Source organism: Acanthochromis polyacanthus, chromosome 21 (genome assembly GCF_021347895.1).
Source record: "Acanthochromis polyacanthus isolate Apoly-LR-REF ecotype Palm Island chromosome 21, KAUST_Apoly_ChrSc, whole genome shotgun sequence".
Lineage (NCBI taxonomy): Eukaryota > Metazoa > Chordata > Actinopteri > Pomacentridae > Acanthochromis > Acanthochromis polyacanthus.
Window position 1 is genome coordinate 25,890,298 of NC_067133.1, and position 20,827 is coordinate 25,911,124.

Sequence of the window (20,827 nt, forward strand, 5' to 3'; positions counted from 1 at the left end):
TATAATTAAAACATGCCAGCATCCTGTTATCTGCAATTTCAACTGTGGCCACTGCTCAGATTTGTTTTTGTCTTATTTATCTCGTACCTTACATTCGGTCTGCTTCACTATGTCAAGGTGAAGTTAAAACCCTAAACTCGTCATCTGAACCCAGCAGATCCCATTAATTAACTAGAATTCTCCTTTTCTTGAGAAAATATCATTTTTATGAAAACAAAGGAGACATAAGCTCCCTTATATTACAATTCGTTGTTACCAATGAGAGGCACATTAGTGGATTCTATTATATATATATTATTATATATATAAAGTAACAGAACCAGATGAGGCAAACAAAAAGGGAAAACAACAGAAGACAGTCCTGATCCCACTGTAATATTAATAATCCCAGACTGCGCAGGCTTCCTTATCCTCTGCTGACTGCATGGTGATCCATTAAACACCGCGGTGCGTGCGCGCCTCGGCTTGGCTCTTCATGCGTTTTCGCGCGCATGTGTGTCTCCCGGGGCGCGCTACGTCTCCATCGCCGGTCATCACGTCACGTGTCTCAGGGCTCCCGAGTCCTGGGCCAAGTTTTTTTTTCCCGTGTCAGATCGTCCACGGAGCTTCAGCACAGCAAACCCACGCAGTCCGACCCTCCCGCGCGCATCTCCGCTCCACGCTGCGTAAACCAACACCTCGGCGAGGACGGACGGACGGATGGACGGACGCACGGATGTGGATAGATGTTGCCCTTTAACTGATCGAGACCACTCTAAGTGACTTCTTTGATTACTTCCAGAGCTTTTCTGACGACTCTCGGATTACCTTTAACAAGCAAAAGAAGGAGATTTATTTCGTTCTTTGTGTCTGAGGAGAGAGAAGAGAGGAAGGGAAGAAAGAAAGGGAAGCTCCGGGTGGCTGAGAAAGGCTGGGTGCGCTGGAAAGACGGAAAGTCACGGATCATGCTTATGGAAACTTCCGATTCCGTCTCGATAAGGTATTTTGAAAAATAGCGAAGTTATTTTATTTGCATGTGATGTTTTTCTACACACTACATCCAGCGCTGAGTCCACTTTTTAAAATCACAAGAAACACAGGTGATGGGCGCTCCATTACACCAGGCGTGTTTTCCTTCCTTTGACACCGTTTAAAATGCACATCTAACTACTTTCTAACTGCTGTTTTGATGAAACTATCTTTAATATTTGTCCCTCTTTGCCATAAACCCCCCAGAGGAGAACGTACAACTGCCTCCAGCGTCACATGCGCTTTTTTTTTTTTTTTACGACAAACGACGGACAACAAAGCCCATTAAAAAGACCCTTAAAACAGAAAAGTCTGTTTGCTAGATTATGATGACTGATGTTTTGTTCTCTGCGTTATTCTACTTATTATGATAATCAGGATTAGAGTAGCGTTTATAGTTTTTTTTCTCTCCTTTTTTGGCGCATTCCCTGCCCACCATTGCGTGGTGTGGGCTAAAAACCTCCAGTAGACCAGAGACAGAGCAGTCCATCTGTTCAATCACATAGCAACAGGAAGAGAGAGGGAGACAGAGTGGGGAAAAAAATCCCTATTTCCATAATATCACATTATCATTGTGGGGAATCTTTTTTTTTTTTTTTTTACCTCCTTACACTGGATATATATTGCATATCCAACTATTTGGTGATACTGAAAGAGTAGAAACTGAGGTGCACAATAGGTCTACAGTATCAATGCCATTACTTATATCAGATTTATGGAGTGTTCAGACAAAGACTCACAGTTTTGTGTAACAAGAAGAGATTTTTTTTTCACTTTAAGTGGATTGAAAGATAGAAGGCATGTTTAAAGTTACAAAGAGCTTGGCAATAAGAAATTTAAAAAAAGCCTGAAGCGCTGCCAGGTTGAATATTGAAAATCTGTGTTCTACATTGATTGGAAGCAAGCACTTGTGCTGCTGAGGGATTGGGGGAGGAAATGGCCCGAGTGTTTATTTGGCTCATTGTGTGATTTGTCTCCAGCCGCCCTTTGCTAACTTTATCTCTCTTTCACCCTCCTTTTTCTGTTGCTGTTTCTCTGTATCTTTGCACATGATCCTTCTTCCGCTTGCATCCCTGCGCCCTGCTATTCACCCCCCCTCCGCTAACCTTTTTCCCTCTGACCTCCCCCCAGAGTGGCTCTGCCTGATGCTCTATCATGACTGATGGCGAGGGGAGAGCGCGCTTTCAGTACGCAGAGTGCCAGGAGCAGGAGGAGGAGGTGCAGGAGGAGGTGAGGCTTGCTATACCGACGCCCTACAGGAACGACGACCCGGGTCATGATGCTGACCCTGGAGGAAGCCGGGCTGAGGAGGAGGAAGAGGAGGAGGAGGAGGTGGAGAGGAGGAGAAGGCGGAGGAGGAGGAGCAGCGGTGGTCGAGGAGAAGCTGGAGATGAGTGGAGTCCTGAAGTTGAGCAGCATGAAGAGGAGGAACCGGAGCTGGAAGTGGAAGTTGGACCGACGCTGGGAGTTCGGATCACGGCTCCGATCCGTGATCCAGACTGTGTCTCTGAGGAGGAGGAGCAGCAGCCATACCCAGCCCTGGCCCCCGTGGCCTTCTTCTGCTTAAAGCAAACAACGAGGCCTCGCAACTGGTGTCTTCGCATTGTCTGTAACCCATATCCTTTCACATGCTGGAAATCTAACTCAGGCAGCTGGTAAGGCCGAACAAGTCCTCAGTCTTGTGTTTGTGAGTATCAGCATGCTTACATAAATCGCTTGATTTCAAAGTGTATGATTCAGATGCTTTAAAGCTCAAAATACACATCTAAACACGATGATGTTTAGGTGTTAATGGTTTTGAAAGCTTTGCACCGCCCATGTAAATTTAGCAACTTGCTTGTTTCTGCATGACTAAACAAGCAGCAGTGGCAGACTGCACGCTGCTGAAATCTGACAGGTCGTTTGTCCAGACCATTGTCCTTTGTTTGGGTTTACACCATTAGTAATGAAGTGTGTAGCTGAACTCATAACTGGTCTCGGTGTCGTTGTCTGGAGCTTATCTTCACTGAGGAGAAGAGATGGGTGACAAATTATTGGATAAGGCTGAACGTCTGACCCCTCCAGTGAGGGGCTCTGGTGGCTCTGATGTGCTGTTTGGGGCATTTTGTTGGCATGGTTTGGGTCCTTTTAAAGGGAAGGTCACTGCAAATCAATACAAAGTTGCTGGAGTGATGAAACATTTCTATCCTGATGGGAGTGGTCTCTTCGAGGACGATAATGCCCCCATCCATAGTGCATGAGGGGTCACTGAAGGGTTTGATGAATATAGAAATGATCTAAATCATGTGCTATGACTTTCACAGTCACCAGATTTCTGCCTAGTTTACCACTTATGGGACATTTTGGACAAACGTATTCGGCATCCTTTCCACAACAAACATAAAAGCACCAAATCAGGGAATATCTTTTGGATAGCAGGTGCTCCAACCCTCCAGTACAGGTTTGCAATCAATATAAAGGTATACTGTAGCTGTTCTGGTGGTGTGTGGTGGTACAACACCTACAGGGACACTTTATGTTTGTTTTTACTTCAATTTCTCACCGTCTATTGTAGATGTTGCTTTTTCTGAGCTTCGATTTGGATGATCTGCATTTGAATCCTTTGTATATTAATTGCACTTGACTGGAAGAATGATGTTACCTTTACCAGTTCATGTCAGCTGGGCATTCAGGACAAATCATGTTGCCACACTGTGGTTGAGGAACCAAGTTGGCATCTAGTACACTTTATTTGAGCAATTTTACCACTTATTTGTGGTTTTTGTCATCGAAAGTGTTTGACTTTGTACAGATTTGTAAATACATGTACAGAACATACTTGCATTGAGGCATCATCATCATTTGCAGAGAGCAACATCAACTCTTCTATTGTTTTTGAAGGATTTCTGCTGGGAATGCTCTTTTCTGGTCATGTTTGATACCATTGTTCCACTGATGATATGGAGTCTCCGTATAAATCGTCTCGAGTTCTGCTTGGCATAATTTCCCTTTGCTCTGAGTTTGATAGACTGTTACCAAGGTTTGTGCAAGTGCACTTTTAAATGGCTGGATCTCATTCACTGGAGTTGTTTTTGGATGAATTTCAAACACAAAACTGTCCAGTTTGTTTGAAGCTGGACATCATTAATCAGCTGGAGCTGCACAGGATAAATACTATCATTGAGGTTACAGCTTCTCTCTGCTGACATTTTCTGGCAGCCATTTTGTGCTAAAAATCTATCATTATGATTTAACTTGGGGTCCAAATAGCCGAAATAAAATGTCTTTTTAGTCTGTTTTACCGTCTATTATTACCCTTCAGCCAAACATCCTGCCTGGATAATTTTAATCTGTGGGATGTTTTAACACACTGGAGTGTAGACACACAAGAACATAATGTGCATCCAAATCCAAGTGCTATGAAAAGAACTTGAAGACTGCAATGTTTTTTTTCCCAATCCTGATGTGGTTAAGTAGTGGGTGGTACCTGAGTCACATTTCTTTAAGTACTTTCTGTGTCCCAAGAATATAATTTGAAGAGGAAGAGTAAAATATACAAGCACATTTATAGGATGTTTTCTTCCTCCTGAAGTCTTCCAGTGTTGTGTGTAGATGTAGTAGCACCAGACTGACTGCGTCTTCGGATGGTTTTGTAACTGCACTGCGTGATGTTTTGCTTCCAGTGTGAATGTGTTTTTTACTTACTCTTATGGCAGTGGCAGCCTGGAAGGTGGAAGTGGAGCTTTTGGAGGTGAATTGACAAGTTGTTTGTAGTTGGAGAAGAAACAGATGCTGCAGACGGGTAGATAAACAGCGAGATTCACGGGCAACCTGATGGCTTTACTTGTCTGGTGTTTTTGTGCTCCCCAGTGAAGTCAAAAGGCACAAAAAAAACATGCACAGTAGCTCAAAGCTGCATGAAAAGACTTATTTACTTTGCTTTCGTCATGAGAGATTATCACCCCAGAAAGTGGAGTTGATGATTCATACCCCATTCAGACTGACACTGTGACGTGGTTTAAAGCTACGTTGAAGGGGATTTGTTTGAATAGGTCACTTTGCCGCGTCACCCGACTCTTCTTCAGGACCCTCTTCACGAACGATTAGAGGTGATCACGGGTCTGATGTTACCTAGGTTTTGTAAACTACCATTTCTAAAAAGGAAAAAACCTGATTCAATGCATCTATGATAGGAAAAGTCGCTGATGTGTTGGGTCACGTGCTGAAATGACACATATTTAACTTTTGTCATTAAAGGGGCACTTCTGTGGTTAAGTTTATCCTTGGCTAGATGCAGGTTGATAAAGGACCAGTCAAAATTAGTGACTATGCAGACTTTCTATCCCTAATATTAGCAAAGATGGACCCTATTGGTGTACTATGGATCTCCTAGACAAGAAATGCAACTGAAATGCACACCGAGTGAATAATTTTTTTGTTAAAAACTTATAATTGCCTGCAGATTTACAAATTGTGGAATAGTGTTTCTAAACTATTCTTATGCACTCCAGTTTCTTGCTCAGTATCAACTAACATACTCACCAATAGCAATATCGTTGGTTGAGCTCTGCTGGAAATGCAACTGAATGAGATATTTTCTTTGATTGATGACACCTAATACTGTACACCCAGTTTATAAAACAGCATTTCTGTTAAATCTTTGAAAATTTAGGCCTTATTTATAGTAACCCTGATTACATAAGATGACATTTTTTGTCCCACATGAACTCATGTAACAATCCTATGCGAGCCCCATTTTGATCCCGAAGTGGGATATTGAGGATGTCAGTGTGTCTTCGTCCTAGAGGAAAAGCCTGGCAGCGACAGAGAACTTCTCAGACTGCAGGACTCGGACACAAAGTGACACTGCAACCGTCATCTCCTCCACCGAGTGTCCCTGAGCAGCTTAAAGCATCTCTACCAGCTTCAAGGTTTCAGTTTTGTCGCTAACACCACACTTGGCACTGAGTTTTCCTCTGAGGATTAACATCCCAGTGTCAGATCTGTGCAGGTGCTAAAGAATCCAGCCAGGAAAATGCAGAACATGGCAACGGGTAACAGTGATGTGGGGAATATTCTACAAATGCAAGTGTTTGCAAAATAATTTAATGGGGAATGAATTGATAGACAAGTGTGTGCAGTTTGGAAAAGGTACAAATGCGCATCTTTTTGGCTATTTTAAACAGGCTGTCCAAAGTGGCAGGGATTCTGACCAGCTTTATTTTACATTTTGGACAAACAATTCTTGAACTTGTCTTTACTTGTTCTGTATTATTTGAGGCGTTGTTCCAAAGTCCTGGTTTTATAGTTATGCGCATTCACTCACTGGCCACTTTATTAAGTACACAAGGAGTTGGAAAGATTCCTCACAGATTTTGGTCTATACCGACACGGTAGCATCACACAGTTGCTGCCGATTTGTCGCCTGCACATCCATGATGCCAATCTCCCATTCCACCACATCCCAAAGGAGCACTATTGGATTGAGATCTGGTGACTGTGGAGGTCATTGGAGTACAGTGAACTTATTGTCATGTTCAAGAAACAAGTTTGACATGATTTGAGCTTCGTGACATGTCGCATTATCCTGTTGGAATTAGTCTCCAGGAGACAGGTTACACTGTGGTCAAAAATGGATTGGACATGGTTACCAACAATACTCAGGTAGGCTGTGGTGTTTAAACGATAAATTGGAATTTAAGGGCCCAAAGTGTGTCAGGAAAATAACCCCCACACCATTACACCACCATCAGCAATCTGAACTGTTGATACAAGGCAGGATGGATCCATGCTTTCGTGTTATTTATGCCACATTCTGACCATCTGAATGTCACAACTGAAATCAAGGCTCATCAGACCAGGCAACGTTTTTCTACTCTTCTATTGTCCAATTTTGGTGAGCATCTGTGAATTGTAGCCTGTGAGGTTCTAACTGAAAGGACTGGCCCCCGGTGTGGTCTTCTGCTGCTGTAGCCCATCTTCTTCAAGGTTCGATGTGTTGTGCGTTCAGAGATGGTGTTCTGCATTCCTTGATTGTAACCAGTGGTTACTGAGTTCCTGTTGTCTTTCTATCATCTCCAACCAGTCTGCCCATTCTCCTCTGGCCTCTCACATCAACAAGGCATTTTGGTCCACAAAATTGCTGCACACTGGATATTTTCTCGTTTTCGGACCATTCTCCATAACCCTAGACATGGTTGTGCATGAAAATCCCAGTAGATCAGCAGTTTCTGAAATACTCAGACCAGCCTGTCTTTATCCAACAACCATGCCACGTTCAAAGTCACTTAAATCCCCTTTCTTCCCCATTCTGACGCTCGGTTTGAACTTTAGCAAGTTGTCTTCACCACATCTTCGTGCCTAAATGCATTGAGTTGCAGCCATGTGGTTGGCTGATTGTCTATTTGTGTTAACAAGCAATTGAACAGGTGTACCTAATAGAGTGGCCATTGACTATATATACATGGGAAATATTTAAAGAAGACTTTTATTAGAAATGTGTGCAGATTGGAGCAAGCAGGTGACGAAGGAGTCTAAAAATGATCTGAACACATACATATGACTCGGCTGCCTGATATTTCACAGATTTTAGTGTTGCATCACATTAAGTCTGTTTTGTTCACAGCGCTGTAGCAGGGATTATACTGCAGTGGCTGCTGAGGCAGACTGCGATGAAGCAGATGCTCCTATGGTCAGCACATGTGCATTTTCCTGCACGCTGATCACATTTCTGATTCCTGGCTGATGGCATAAGATGTGCTGTTTCATGGTGACAGGACTGTTTGTACCGAGATAACACGGCTGATGGATGAGGCGCACACTATCGCATGCTTGGAATCACATTATAATTGCTTGTTTAGGACTAGAACCAGGTTATGTCTCACCGGTCAACTTTCTGTGATTTATGCATCAGTGTCGGCGACTGTGTGGGTGTGTGTGCGCGTGTATGAGCCACTGTAAGCAGCGCAGGGTTGGTGGTCCTCAGTAGACTATGTAAATATTATTCGCAGCATAAATGCTCTGCCACTCAAGCACACAAAGGAATGAACACACCGGCTAAAGTGTGAGTTTGAAGGAGGAAGAAAGTTAAATGTGAAGCCTGTTTTTCATACCTTTTATTCAGGCTATTTTGAAGATGTCAAACAAAGCAGTCATCAAGCAGTTATGAATAGAATTGTATCATAGAAATTCCAGATTCCACACATGCTGCACATGTCTAATGCGTATCGGAATGTCATTAATCACCTCTGACAATAAAAGCAGGTCAACAGTTGCTCACAATTACCAGAATAGGATTTCAGCACAAGAACACTTGTCGTCCATCATGTTTATTATGCTCATCATCATTGCCGCTGTGCCTTTACATAAACAGCTGAGGACTTCCACAAAAGTGCACGTCTGCATTCGAGCTGCAACACAGCAGTGAGCTAAACTTCTTTATCTTGTTTTCAGCTCCCTGATTAGCTCTCGACACATCCACCATGAAACACAAAACGACAGAAAGATGAAATAATCGTTTTTAAAAGTGGAGGAAAAATACTTTCAAGGAAGGAAATCCCTGCATTTTGTGGGTCCAAGTTGTGATCTGCTGTCAGTGTGAGATTTTCATCTGCTGAATATCAATGTTTTTAAGCGCTAGAGAAATCTTTGCTTACTGTTTGTCACTCAGATTGGATGTTTATGTTTCCCATCCAATAAATGCTTGTATGTATTTGACTGGAAAATCTCACCAAACAAACAACAAAGAATGACAAAAGCTTAACATGGACAAAAAATATACATAGCACACTAGTTGTTTATGCTGACAGATTATGCAACTCAAGCAAATTTGAAGAAAGAGCACTTAAATCTGGAGCTGAAAGAATCACATAGTCAAGCTTGTATATCATCAAATAATCAAACTAGAAAAGCAGTACTCCGCCAAGGCTGCTCAGTTGTATGATTTCCAATGGATAAGTCCCAGTAAGTTTGCAGCATTGGATTTGCTGTAGGATCGCAATCATGTAATCGTGAGCAGACAGCTGACGTAGTCTTCACTTGTTGTCATAGTTACAGTGACACCGTGCCGCTATCTCGTAATGATCCGGAAATCTTTAACAAATTCGTAGATCTGAACTATAAGCCATGTCACAGCCAAAATCTAGTCACTTGGTCCTTGTGTAATTTCTGACCTTCTTTGAAAATTTCATCCAAATCTATTAGTCCTTTTATGAGTAATGTTGACAGACAGACAGATGGACAAACATACAAACGACAATTTAAACATAAAGTCTGGTCACAGTATATTGAAAAAGGGTCTTGATTCTTTACCTGTATTATCAAGTGTGTCTTGTTGTTTCCTTACTGTCGTTGGTATATTGTCCATTGTTGACATACATGTGTGTATATATGGATATGTAGATGTATGCATGTATGTATGCTTATGTATGCATTATTCATACAATTACTACTCTAAATCCTGTGCCATACCTTTTGGTATGTATAATTCCTTACCATCGTTGGTATGAAACTGTTGTCGCTATTTAACTGTTGTTGCTATTATCTATGGTTAATCTCACTAAGTTTTAATACTTGTCATGCATTGCCTATTTAATGAATAACTTATGTTTATAGATAACTAGTTTATTTTGAATTCCTTGTCTTTATTTATAGGAAGTGAAAAATTTGAATTTAAGTAAAGGGGACGGGGGTGGGATTAAATAAGTTTTCTTCCTCCCACTCCCTTTCAGGCATCAGATCCTACTGTATGTAACACCTACTGTAGCTTTGTAGCTGCTGTATGGAAATAACTATATCTGTATGCATAAAATGCGATTCTATTGTATATACTTGCCTGAAATGAAATAATAAATACAATACAATACAATACAATACAATACACTGATCGTCATATAACTGCACCGTGTTCCTTGGCAGATTAATAATTAGTTGGCAGCATTTGTGTAATAATTCAGTGAATACACTGGACAAAAGTGCTGGAAAAAGCTACTTTTTCCTCATCTAATGTAAATATGCTTTAGTTTAAAGCAAGTAAATTAAACTTTTTTAATTGAATTTTTATCTTACCGATATAGGGACATCATATAAAGAAATTTTGTCAGCGTTTTATTTATTTTTTCATATAATTATTTTGTTTAGGAGCAAGGAAAATTAGGATTAGCAAAAGTGATCACTTGTTTATTATTTAAGTCTACTGACATATTTAGAAATCCAGCGACTGTTTGGCAGCAGTGTCAAACAGTTTGTATTCCACACGTTCAAACATGCAAAAACCAGCAGTGTGTGGTCCTTCAACATTATCCCAGAAGAAATCTGTCTGTTAGTCAATAGACGAGAGTGTAATCATTTATACTACTTATGCAACAAGAGTGATTGTTTTGGAGTCACTGATTAGATTTGTGTGATAGAATAACAAGCTGATTCGGGCTGATTAGATCCGATTCAGGAGGCCAGACAAGGTTAATCTATTACAGACGAGTGGGTTCATCATGCTATCTGTCTCCATTAGTCATTCTATACTCTGAAGCATGTTCACAGGAACCCTTCAGCTTCCTTCTTAAATTAATGCAGATGAGGCTGATATTCAGAGAACGCCTCGGTTGTGTTGCTTGTTTGAAGGCTCAGAGGCATTTAATGACATTTGGTATTAGAAAATAACTTTTAAAGATGTATTCGACTACATTGGTCAACTCTCAGAATCCAAAAACACAGTGGGGTGTTTGAAAGGCATGTTTTAGTGTTTAGAATACAAACTGTTTGACATTGCTGCCAAACAGTCACTGGATTCCTTGAAAAAAAATCACCAAAATTGCACTATGATCCGAGCCAGAAACTGGTAAAATGGAAGTAATTCCAATATTTTCAACTTTCTGACAATTTATCAACTAAATATTGTGCCACTAATGACCTTTTTCTATCAACCATTCAGAAAATGTGACCAAATCTAAGCTTAGAATTGTAATTTAATCAGAATTGCTTTATTCTACATGTCTTGTATTAAACTGAAGTGTTTGCATGAAACGGAATCTGTAAAAAGCATAAAAATTCCACACTGCACAGCACAGTGGTGAAGCTGTTAGTCGCTCAGTTCCGATTGAAAGTCATGTCACCAAAATTCTGTATTTTCAGTTGAACTGCAGGCTGTGTTTACACAGATTAAATATTAGATAGAAAAAATGTAAGTTGTAAAATGTGTATTATATGTAGGAGCAACATTTTTTCCAGTGTTGGTGACACCTGTGGACACTCGGAAAGATGTTGTACATGTCGATTCCAAGATTTTCTTCAGTTTTTATGGAATGAATGATTACAGAAATGCAACTTCACATTTTTCTTCCTTTTTTATGATTTATGTGATACTGCACAGAAGACATTTTTAGTTCTCTCTGCTCGTAGTCATGGTTGTGGTGTTTCCATAGAGGTGCAAGATTTTTTATTGCCGTGAAAAACGAACCCACAGTGACTAAAAATGTGACTAAGGCAAAAAAAACAAACAAAAAAAACCCGAGAAGAATTAAATCTTAAAATAAAACAAGACGATGTGATTTCTGTGGTTTTGTCAAGTTTGGAAGGACATGGCTGTGAACCAGAGAAGCTTAAAGCTGTTTGAGATAAAATCTGCTGCATGAAGAACGTCATTAGAATGTAGCCTGAATGAGGTTCTGACTTGGAGATAAGAGACATGAGCATTTGCTGAGTGGGTCTGTTACTGTACACCCTCCTGTAGTGAGGATCGGCTCATGTCTTCGGGGCAAGAAAGTTGAACTGTCCCCTTCTCGTTCCTACAGCAACATCACTTCAGTGGTTTCATTGCTTTTTGTCTGTGGTGTGTATTTATGTCTTAAAATGACTTCATCTCTGCAGTGTGAAAGGGAGTTGGCCTTGATGTCAGCAGGTTGTCCTTCTCCTGCTGCCGTCAGACAGGCGTCCTGAGGCTTCTGTGCATCACCGCTAGTCTTGTCTGTATTTATACTGAGCAGTGCAGCTAATGCGTGCCTGTTTGTGTGTTCGGTGACTCATTATATTTGGCCCGTGCTCATCATAACAGCAGATTGGGGGTCGTGAGGTGCGTATGACTGCGGAGTTAGAGGGATCCTGCCACTCTGACGTATGAAGTCCTGGCACACCCTGAGCAGGCATCACGACGTGTGTGCCTGAGCGCTGTGTGGACGTCTGTGTACATGTGTAGCGGGTCGAACTTGTGTTGTATAGTGGACGAGGCCCACGCTTCCAGACTTTCAGCTGAGCTTACACCAGACTTTTGCAACACAGAACCTCGCTGCAATGTCAAAAGCATTCTTTCTTTCGCATAAATGCATTCTGTGCCTTCCAGGGAAACGACTAGAACCGAAAGAGTGAATAATGCACACTGATAAACCAGAAAGATAAACACAGTTCCTTCAAAACAAGTATCCACAACACACTGTTTCTGATAAATATTACAAAAGAAAAAAAGCATGCATACATCTGCTTACTTGGAATTGTGGAACAGAGTGCACTAGTGCTGCAAGCTACATGATACTGCTGCAAACCAAACTTCTGCTGTAATTACGAGAGATTTGCGTAAAACTCAGGCTCCAACACGTAACAATATCTACAAATTCTCATCACACAAGCAACTTGTGTCGAATACAGTCTATAGCAAATACACATAATAGTAAAGAAATGAAAGAATATGCTTACCGTCAACCAAAAAGCCCAGAATGAAAAAATGAAATAAATCATTTATCCACAGGAAATGTATTCATTTATTCAAGCAAGATAATCAAAAACACTTAAGTAGAGAAAGCTGCTATTTAATGCTTGTTAAAATGTTTTTTCTAAACTGTCCTTTTTGATTTGACCTTTTTTGTACAATTTTAAGAACAAATTTTAACATTGAACATTTTCAGAAATTTTCGAATGAACATGAAACGTGAATATGAAAAGGATTTGCCAACAGTATCATATTGTTTATGGAAAACAGTGTAGTTTTGGTGGTGAAATTCAACTTTATTGGAATATTGGTATTGTTGCAGCAAAATTACAAATGTTATTCAGCCCTATATGTCATTATTTGCTTAGAAATGCATTAGCCAAACTAATAAGCTAACAAATGTGCATTTCAATATAATAATCCTTTCCCGCCCTGCAGGCATTTATTAATGTTTATGTTAATGCATGTGTTGGGGCCAGTGTGTTTTCGTGTCAGTTTGTCCGTGTGTGTGTGCTCAGGGGGTTAAGGTGTGTGTGTGCAGTGGGATTACTTCCAGAGCAGTAGGATCTTTGTTTATCCCCAGGCTCACTGTTTACAGGCTGCTTCGCAAAATGATCTGGAACTAATAGCGCTGATTTTCATGTGTGTAAACGCAGGGATGTGTGTGTATGTGTGTGCGTGTGAGAGTGTCTGTGTGTTGGCTCAACTGAAGGAGTGTGTTTGTGTGCATTCACACTCGCCATGCGCTGGTGCAGTGACCCTCACCTGCCCCAGGCTCTGGGAGTTTGACTCCATAAAGCACTTCACAGAAATGGAATGAGTGTGTCTCAGTTCTGGTGTGTTTGTGCCGCCGGCCAGACGTTAGCTGGTGTCTGTGAAATGGTGAAGCTGCCGGCATTATGGGGAGAAACACTTTGATTGGTTCAACATTAGCACTGCCACTAATGACCCTTTTCTATCAATTAATCTACAGATAAGTCAAATAATCTAATTAAGTTTTCATCTAGAGAAGTAAAAGGATCATTTCATTTATGTTTTAGGGCATTTTATTTTGACAGGATGTATGTAATTGAATAATAAAACAGTATGAAATTTTTACATATGTAAATTTAAGCTGGAAACTCCAGGATTAATAAAATAAATGAAAACGGGGACTTATTATTACTCTGTCAAGGAAGCGGAGTCTCCACCTTGGTTTGTCTGTTTGTCTGTATGTTTGTCTGTTAGCCACATTACTCAAAAACGGACAAACGAATTTGGATGAAATTTTCAAGGAAGGTCAGAAATTATACAAGGGCCAAGTGATTAGATTTTGCCAGTGATGCGGTTTATAGTCTTGATCTATGGATTTGTTAATGATTTCTGTGTCATTGCAAGATGATGGCATGGCGTCACTGTAACTACAACAATAAGTGAACACTACGTCAGCTGCCTGCTGATGATCACATGATTGCGATCCCACTAAAAATCGACTGTTGTGGACTTATCGAGCTTATTCATCTCAAATGATATAACAAACAATTGATTAAATTGTGGGGGGTGTTTCCAAATCCGATCAATTCCCGCTGCCCACTACATATTTAGGTCATACGGTTCAGTATCTGTACATAACATGCACATGCATAATGCATGCCTCTGCTCAACAAGATTGTTTTGATTGTAGTTACATCTATATTAAATAGCCACATTCTATAGTGCTATGAACTTCTTCAAGATTTCAGCTGTCGGAAACGATACGACCCCTGAGCAGCCTTGGCAGAGCACTGCACTCTCTGAGTGCTTTTCTTGTTTAAGTCTGTGGTGCAGTGCCTTCCTATTAGACCACTTAACAAAGATAAAAAGTTCAGTCTGTAAAATAAAAAAAATACAACAGTCGACAAGATGGATGATTTAACATAAAGCAGTTAATGCACCTCCTTTTCTCCTAATTGTGTAATCATTCTCTGGCTTTAGTAGTAGCTAAGAATTCCATGAAAACATCATCAAATTCACAAATGTTGGTTGTAAAATCAAGACTTCAGTGGTGCAGCTGGGAAGTGACTGCTGGTTAGCATGTAGATTACTGGGCCATGTTTTAGTTACTGTTTCACACTTGTCTGACAACAGAAGCAGAAAGATATGTACACTACTGTTCAAAAGTTTAGGCAATTTCATGTGTTCCATGAAACTCACACTTTTATTCATGTGCTAACATGATTGCACAAGGGTTTTCTAATCATCAGTTAGCCTTTCACCAGGATTAGCTAACACAATGTAGCATTAGAACACAGGAGTGATGGTTGCTGGAAATGTTCCTCTGTACCCCTATGGAGATATTCCATTAAAAATCAACCGTTTCCACCTAGAATAGTCATTTACCACATTAACAACATCTAGACTGTATTTCTGATTAATTTAATGTTATCTTCCTTGAAAAAGCTGCTTTTTTTTTCAAAAATAAAGGACATTTCTAAGTGTCCCCAAATCTTTGAATCCTAGTGTAAATGAGATCAGCTTTATTCAGAATCCGGCTCTGTTAAAATACTGTATATGTGAGCACAGAGAGGAGGAAAGAAGGAAAAGACTCTGTGCTGAGTAAAGCTTGTGTGTTTTCTCTTCAGGTGCTCATGTGTTGTAGAAGTGCTGAACTGAAATTTGTACACACCATCTTTCTAGTCTAAAATAATTTAATGCAATCACATTTCTGAAGCTTTGGAAACTTTTGAATTTACACTTGTCTAAAACACTTGTGCTGACTGCAGCTGACCAATTAGCCAAAAGTAACAGATGTCAAGATGCAACCATGAGTGATACCAAAGAAAAGCATTTGTTAAATTGAACTGAAGTATAAAGAAACCGAAATATTAATTTTGAAACAGTTTCAACGTTGACAGCATTGATTATGTCAAGTAACTGCAGCAGCTGTTTTGATACAGAACGACTTATAATAGTGGTACAAATTAGCCAACAACAACTAGTATGGGATGCATATGAAGGCACTATGTTAGCATCAACACAGAACCCACTGCCAGCCAACTGAGGTTTATCAGAGCATACTCATTACTCAGTTGTACAAGAGGTTAAAGGTCAATCTGAGTGATGCTGGTGGCTGCTGGTGTTCAGGGTCAGAAGGTTAATCTGTAAAAGAGTGTACATCAAGTGCTTGCCCTATCTCTGCTGTCTTATAAGCAGTGCAAGCAGGTAATTTCTCCCCCCCTGTTTTTTCCTAATGCTTAATTGCGTCGTAAAATGACTGCTAAACACACACATTTTCTCGTTCGATAAATGCTAATGCACTGTTACACAGCTAGCCACCTGTCCTCACCTATCAGCAGTGAGCTTCACTTAGAGCCAGTGTCCTAATAGTTGGTGGTGGATGGTCATTTTAATGATATTTTACTGCTTTTATAATATTAAATCCAGCAAAGTGAGGAAGACTGGTCAAAATTTGAAACAAAAAGCAGCATAGACGGTGAGAGCAGGTAGGAATTGATTGTGAGCGAGTGAATAAGTGATAGATAAGTAGGTACAAGGAGTACCTCACTTCTTTCTGTCCAATGTGTCTTTTCACTCAGAGAGCTGTCAGTCAATCTCCCTGTAGTGGCAGTGCCACACTGATTGGCCCTCTGATACTGTGGGAGGGCTTTTGTAGCAGCTGTTGCCATGGCTGCGCATCATGTTGACGATGGCCTAGAAGTGTGTTCTGTGCTTCCACGGATCAACCCGACATCCAAAACCCTCTCTGTCATTCGCGTCAAGAAAATCCATACTGAAAATGTGTTTCTGTTGAACAAAGCCGGACTCCAAATAATGATGGAAAATTACTGCGAGTGCACTTGAGTAAGTAAATGCAGCAAGTGGTAGGTAGGCAAAGCTCACAGGAGGGTAAAAAGAAAGGGAGACTAAGAATTTAGGAGAGGAGAAAGAGAGACAAGGATGGATGGATGATTTTAAACAAAAAAAGTCAAGAAATGGACGAATGAGGAAGCAAATGTAGTCCAGGATAGAAAACAGATGAGGGAGGTCAAAACAGAGGGCAGGAAGTTAAAAATCAAGGCGAGAACGAGGCGAGAAGGAGAGGATGAAATGAATAAACAGGATAGAGAGAGGAATGATTGAAGAGCGAGGCGAAGGGGAACATGACGAGAAGTGAACAGGACAGAAATTGGTCATTTAAATTGAATCCATTCTGCTCGCCTTGTGTACTGTATCACGGCACTCTTGTCTGAAAATTGGACGCAACGTTCAGCCAATCACAAGTGTGAGTGATGAGCACGTCGCTGTAAGCTCCCTGAAGCTCTGTTGTGCTTTTTATTGTCTTCCTCTGCTCATTGATGGCTGCTGCAGTGAAGATGCAGCGGTGTTCCCAACCTCAAGACAACGACTCTCTCAACCAGCCCCCCCCCTCAGCCTGTCGCTGTTCAAAAAGAAGCTGCAGCCCAGTCCTGCTTCTCCTCCTCTCTTCCTCTTTCCTTCTCCTTCTATTTCTTTGTGTCCCGACTGCAAATACACCAAAACAGTTGTAGATTTCTTTTCTGTGGTTGCTGTTTTTTTTTTTTATGTCACTCTATTGAAATCAAAGTGTGTTGTTTTCAGTGTGCTGCAGTATGATGCATTTGCATGCACACACACTCTTGCAAGGGCAGGTTTTTTTTTGTTTATTATGAGACCACTTGCTGAAAGGAATTGTTGTAATGTCTCATCATTCCTCTCATTGTTTTAGCATTTGACATGAACTGTCTCCCAGAGTGTATTGAGTTATAGGAATGAGTTGTGTGTCTGTCGGTGCGTGATGTCCTGGTGGCCGAAAAGTTGAGGTGGAGGGTCACAGAGTTCAACAGAAGAGGATTTATCCCGGCTATACAACGGGAGGTTGTAAGATGGAGAATCAGCGGGTATAATTGAAAAATTGCTGCCGTATCTCACAGCACATCTCCAACACATACAGAGACACACACACAGGGTACAACCCTTAAGGATGCAATAAGTGACCTGAGAAGGTGGTAATGTGTTTCTTTTTCTGGTGGAGAAGCTGGCAGGGCAAGGTCAGTGCAGGGCTCCCCAGGGAGGCTGCATCGCGTTGGGGTTGGGATCGTGAGCGGACCATCACAGTCGCCTTAAACTCCTTCTCCTTATTCCATCTTCAGCCGGGTGTTTAGTATTCAGTTATGTTTTTAGGTCATATTGCCTTGTTGCGTTTGCTGTTTAGCAGCTGCACTGCTGTTCTTAATGAGCTTTATTTTGTTGGTGTGTGTGTGTGTGTGTGTGTGTGTGTGTGTGTGTGTGTGTATCAGAGCCATTTCCCCACAGTCAATCTCCACATGAATAACACAGCAGGCCTCGCCATGCTTCTGATCACATTACTGTCTGAAAAATGGCAGGAATGATGGAAAAGACGCACAGAAAAGACAAAAGACACACAAACACACCACCTGACCTTAATGTCCCACTTTTTACGGGCAGCTTTTAATTTCAGACAGCAGTATTCTGGAGGTGACAAAAGATTCTTCCAGTGTTTTGTGTACATGCAGGCAAATTTTTTTGCAGGACATTTAATGCTATAAATTTCTTCTGTGATATCAGACATGCTTGTAAAATGAAGGCTTGGGTGTGTTAAGGAGTGCGGGGGGGACATGCATGGATGCACACACGTGTGAGGATGCACATATGTGTATATATGTATGAAAGAGTAATGTGGGGATGGATGAATAAATGAAAGATCTGGGAAACCCATCAGCATCTTGCACTAGGTTGTCATGGCAATGCGGACAGCACAGCACAGTGTGTGTGTGTGTGTGTGTGTATGTGAGTGAGAAAGAGAGACAGAGATCATATCGCTGCAATGTTTTAGCAAGTATGTGTAACTTTGCTTCAGCCCAGACCTTCTTTAAAGCTAACAAAGAACTGCTTTCTTCCTTTTCTTCTTCATCTCTTCTGGTGTCTGAATACACTTTGAAGCAAATAAAGAGAAGATCAAATAACAGTTAAGAAGAAGTGTACTGAGTAGGAGGATATGGTTGACATCAAAAAGGTTTTGATTTGCATATTTCTGTTTCTTATATGCAGTTATTTATTTATGACACAGTCTGTAGTTTTTATAATGACACAGGCTGCTGCTCATGCCAAATGTTTAGCTACATGCTTGCACCTCTTTGTGTGTACTTGATAAGTGACGCTTTTACAGCAGTGGTATATAATGGATATAGCCTGATACTCAACTGCATCTCCTCAGAGACCTGAAAACTGCAGCCTCCTCTTTCTGGTTCTCTTCCTCGCTCCACTCCGCAGCATGTGTCTCTGCTTTGTCTACAAAATGGGCCTGGGAATGTGTGTGTGTGTGTGTGTGTGTGTGTGTGTGTAGATAGACACAGTGTGTGCATAGGTGTGCAGATAAGCGTAGTGTGAAGACCGAGAGTTACAGCAACCTAGTTTTACGGCAGAGTGGTGATTGAAGGTTGATGGTGAAGAAAAGTGCGGGGTGAATTTAAAGTGCATGTGCCGAGTTTAATGAAAGCAACTTCAAACGGCGCAAATATGTGTTGCGATTTGAGTGTGTGTGTGTGTGTGTGTGAGAGAGAGACAGAGAGAGAGAGAGAGAGCGAGAGAGAGAGAGAGTGTGGGCGAGGGAGGAAGAGGGAGAAGTCTAGGACAGTGGGATTCTCTCAGCAACGAGGCTCTTACTAGAAACTCTACCTGGTTACTAGGCAACAGAATAGCACTGCTGCACATTGGAGCAGTGGTGAGGGGGGGTTGTCGATCTTCCGTGTGTTTTCATGTGTGTGTGTCTATGTTTGAGTGCTGAGTCAATACCTACTATGTTATTGAGTATTTTATAGAACATGTGTGAAATTGATGTGTGTGTGTGTGTGTGTGTGTGTGTGTGTGTGTGTGTGTGTTTCATCAAAACTGTGGAGTTTTTCTATTGTGATGTCGGTTAATGGAACAGCTTAAAAAAACACTGTTATTACTGAGCTTTGTACACAAAGCTTCTGAATAGGTTGTTCTGAAAGGCTGAAGCTTCCTCTCTTTGGAACTGACACTGTTGGGAAATTGGATGGATGCATGCAGCACATAGCTGACTGCATAAAACAAAGGAAAAGGAAAGAGATAGGGGGAAAAAAAACTTGACCCAGCCTTCATTCTCAGCTGCTCATATCTGATTTCTTTGGGTGACTTCATATCCATTCGAGGATGTAACTCACACCGAAATGAACTGACAGTGAACTCGCAAAGAGACGTGCGGAGTAAGAGAAGTCATCACATCTGTTTGATTGCTGCTTGACTGAATGAAGGCATTGGGCCAAATACAACTATAGGGTGCATTTTTATTTTAGTGTTTTTGGTTCGGTCACATGCCTTGAACTTCTGCCATCTCTCACAAAATATTTAGCAGTGCACAGTATTACAGAACCCTCCCTTCACACGGAGGAAAGCCTGATTTGGACACCTCTCTGCTGCACCGTGTAGCAGATCAACATGAACAGAGTTTAGGAGGATGTGATATTAAAATGTGTCAGCTCACCGTCCCCACAGACCAAATTCCTGCATGACTTGAATATTAACCACTCAAACCAGATTCATTTGAGTGTGTTTACTGATAATCTGCGCTGTCAATCTGACACTGAGGGAAAAGAGGTGGGCCTTACAGTAGGATCAGTTAATTCAGAGGCAGCGGTGTGAAAGTGGGATCTGTTGTAAACCGAGAACCAGACGTCTCCGTGTCAGTATGATCTAAACAGAACCCAATGAACTGTCCTCCGTGTAAATGATCTATTATTCTCTGGATCGAACTTGGCACTGTTTGCCTCGGCTCACACTGAAGTCACACACACACACACACACACACACACACACACACACACACACACACACACACACACACACACACACACACACACACACACACACACACACAGGCGCCGGGTCAATGTGGATGGATAATCATGAATTTTGACTTGGAGAAAAGGCAGCCTTATTAAAAGCATTTCTTATTTGCTGCTGTGTGCATGTGCGAGTGGGAGACCGCTGCTTAATGTCCATTAGGCTGTGATGAAGGAACGCTGCTCTCAGTGGCCCCTGTATTTGCTTTCTAATGGACCTCTATTATCACAGTTCAAACACACATGGAAACAGCGCCCCACACACACACACACACACACACACACA

The 20,827-nt window shown here is 41.3% G+C and overlaps 1 protein-coding gene across 3 annotated transcripts in view; it reads left to right on the plus strand.

The window, feature by feature from the left end:
* Positions 1–454: 454 nt before the first annotated feature.
* cacna1ha (calcium channel, voltage-dependent, T type, alpha 1H subunit a) overlaps positions 455–20,827 on the plus strand; it is a 150,571-nt gene continuing 130,198 nt past the window's right edge. For 2 of the 3 annotated variants that reach the window (XM_051941075.1, XM_051941076.1), the window contains exons 1-2: positions 458–979; positions 2,140–2,623. In XM_051941075.1, coding sequence (XP_051797035.1) covers positions 2,164–2,623 — 460 coding nt within the window. In that variant the 5' untranslated portion in view covers positions 458–979; positions 2,140–2,163. Of the gene's footprint in view, positions 980–2,139; positions 2,624–20,827 lie in introns of all 3 variants that reach the window. The other variant, XM_051941077.1, reaches the window with a different exon arrangement.